Source organism: Agrilus planipennis, unplaced genomic scaffold (assembly GCF_000699045.2).
Source record: "Agrilus planipennis isolate EAB-ADULT unplaced genomic scaffold, Apla_2.0 scaffold291, whole genome shotgun sequence".
NCBI lineage: Eukaryota > Metazoa > Arthropoda > Insecta > Coleoptera > Buprestidae > Agrilus > Agrilus planipennis.
The window spans coordinates 48077-50270 of record NW_020440480.1 but is presented as its reverse complement, the minus strand read 5'-3'; the positions used below and the strand labels follow the sequence as shown (position 1 = coordinate 50270).

Below are 2194 nucleotides of genomic sequence, written 5' to 3'. Positions count from 1 at the left end.
TGCTTGTAATAGCCAAACTATAAACCTAATAAAATTAATTTTCAATTTTTAAACACTACAAATGATTATATAGTTTTTCGTTGACACCAACATAATACTTACCCATCAAACTAACAATTGTTATTCTTACTAAAACTATTGTTGTTATTGGGTCCATCAATTGACTTTTTGTAAATGTATAAAATAAAAGTCTTTTATGCTAGCAAATAAACAATATATTATATGAATACAAATAAGGTAAATTTAACTGAATAAAAAATAGAAAAAATTCCCATTTTAACTGACTTAGCCGGTTGAATTCCAAGTCCATTTTCTTCTTAACGCCTTAGAAATTCTAGCAGCCCTCACACCAACATTTAAGACTTGCACTGCAGTGACCGCTACTACGTCCCTCTTCTTTGCAGACTCTGCGACAAGCATCGTTGTCCCATACGGCACATGGACCCCCATACCTTCCAGAAAGGCAATCTCCAAACGCAATTTCGGTGCCGATGGCAAGGATGAGTAAAACGGCGAAAATTAAATAACCCTTCATTTTGGACTAAATTTTAAGAGTACTGCCGACAAAAAATATCAATCTAGTAGAAATTACGAGAATGAACAATTGTGATGAACTGAATCGTGTTTCACATCACCGGAGCTCTTTATATATCCACAGAAAAACAGAGTAATTACTGTAATTATTCAAGTATGTAATGCTCATTGTAACTTGATTCTCAAGTATAAATACATAAAGGTATTATAATTAAAAAACTAGCAAGAAAAAAGATTAAATAATATCACGAATTATACTTTAAAAATGCAAATAGATATTCCACTATCTAAAAATAAAAGAGTTTTGACCTATGCTAACCCGATGCCTTTTACCAATAACAAATACCTTGCTCTTCTTCAGAAGACGCTACAAAAAACGAAGCAGTAATGTTAAAGCAGTGAAACTGTGAAAAATTAAATGTTTCTTAAATTAAAACATTTCCTAGGTCATTTATTTTCTAATCTAGAAACAGAAATATGAATTATCACATTTGTCATACGTTTCTGAGCCCGTTTTTTTCTAATTTGACATTGTGGTGCCTTTAGTCCGCCATTAATAACTTTGTGACGTCACCTAACCGATATAACCTCACTTATCAGAAAGACCCACACCGTCTGGACACGTATGATATGTGAAACTAAAGTTATCGTGACTTTATTTCCTTTTTTCTTTTAACAATCTTCAACAAATTCGTAGTTTTACATTAGTCGATTATTATTATACAACACCTTTATTAATAAACGAAATAATTCGTATAATCAACATTAAATTAAATAATAGTGTGTCTCTGGAATTACTGAAAATATGGAGATATTAGGCTTTAAAGTCTATCAGAAAACTAAGGTTGTCTATTTTGTCCTCGATCCCACGCGACATCATCAGAGTTCTTCCGATCTTGGATGATGGGCACAATTCTTCAAACCATTTTAAAAAGAATAAATTTCCCAATTGATGATTAATTTTAAATCATAAACTGTCTATCACCCATGAGTGGATGATCGCGTGTAAGGCCACAACCCCTATTTTGCGATAACATATGTTAGTATTTCTGACAACCTTTAAAATCCCTATTTCCAGTAGTTCCAACGACACCCTATACGGGTATTATGATAGGTATACAGGCGAGTAAGTGACCCTGTAAGGTTGATAACTTGCTAACATAGAGCCGTTTAAAAATAATAAACTAATTTACATGTAAGACATAAATATGTATGTGAGATATCAGTCAGTAAATACCTTCATCATATAATTTAAAAACAAGTGTTTTGACACTTATTATCTGGTACATAATTGCAATAAAAATGATAAATACTGAAATTATTAACGACTATTTTCAAATAAAATAATGATTCATGTACATGCAATGACCTTGTTTCAGGTTGAAATACAAAAACATCGTATAATACAACAATAAGATAATGGTAACGTTAAGAAAAGAAGCGATGTCACTATACCTCGCCATCACCTCCTTCTAATTTAGTATAGGGTTGTTCGGAAAGTCATTTCGTTTTTTCCCGACAGAGGATTTAATTGTATTCTTTTGCATCCAACTTCACATTTAAGCCGTATAATTTTTATATGCTTTGAGAGCTCATATAGCAAGGCTTGTGTGTGAAAAATTCCAATTAATTCTACGCAGTAGTTTTTGGTTGGTGCCCT

General features: G+C 32.0%; 2 protein-coding genes across 2 annotated transcripts in view; both read right to left on the bottom strand.

Moving 5' to 3' along the window:
* Positions 1-2194, bottom strand: part of LOC108740266 (dynein regulatory complex subunit 4) — a 101859-nt gene that overhangs the window by 68931 nt on the left and 30734 nt on the right. The window lies entirely within an intron of this gene.
* On the bottom strand, positions 250-627 carry LOC108740270 (drosomycin-like). Its single transcript, XM_018474527.2, has one exon. The coding sequence runs from the start codon at positions 533-535 to the stop codon at positions 335-337; it is 201 nt and encodes a 66-aa protein (XP_018330029.1). The 5' UTR covers positions 536-627; the 3' UTR covers positions 250-334.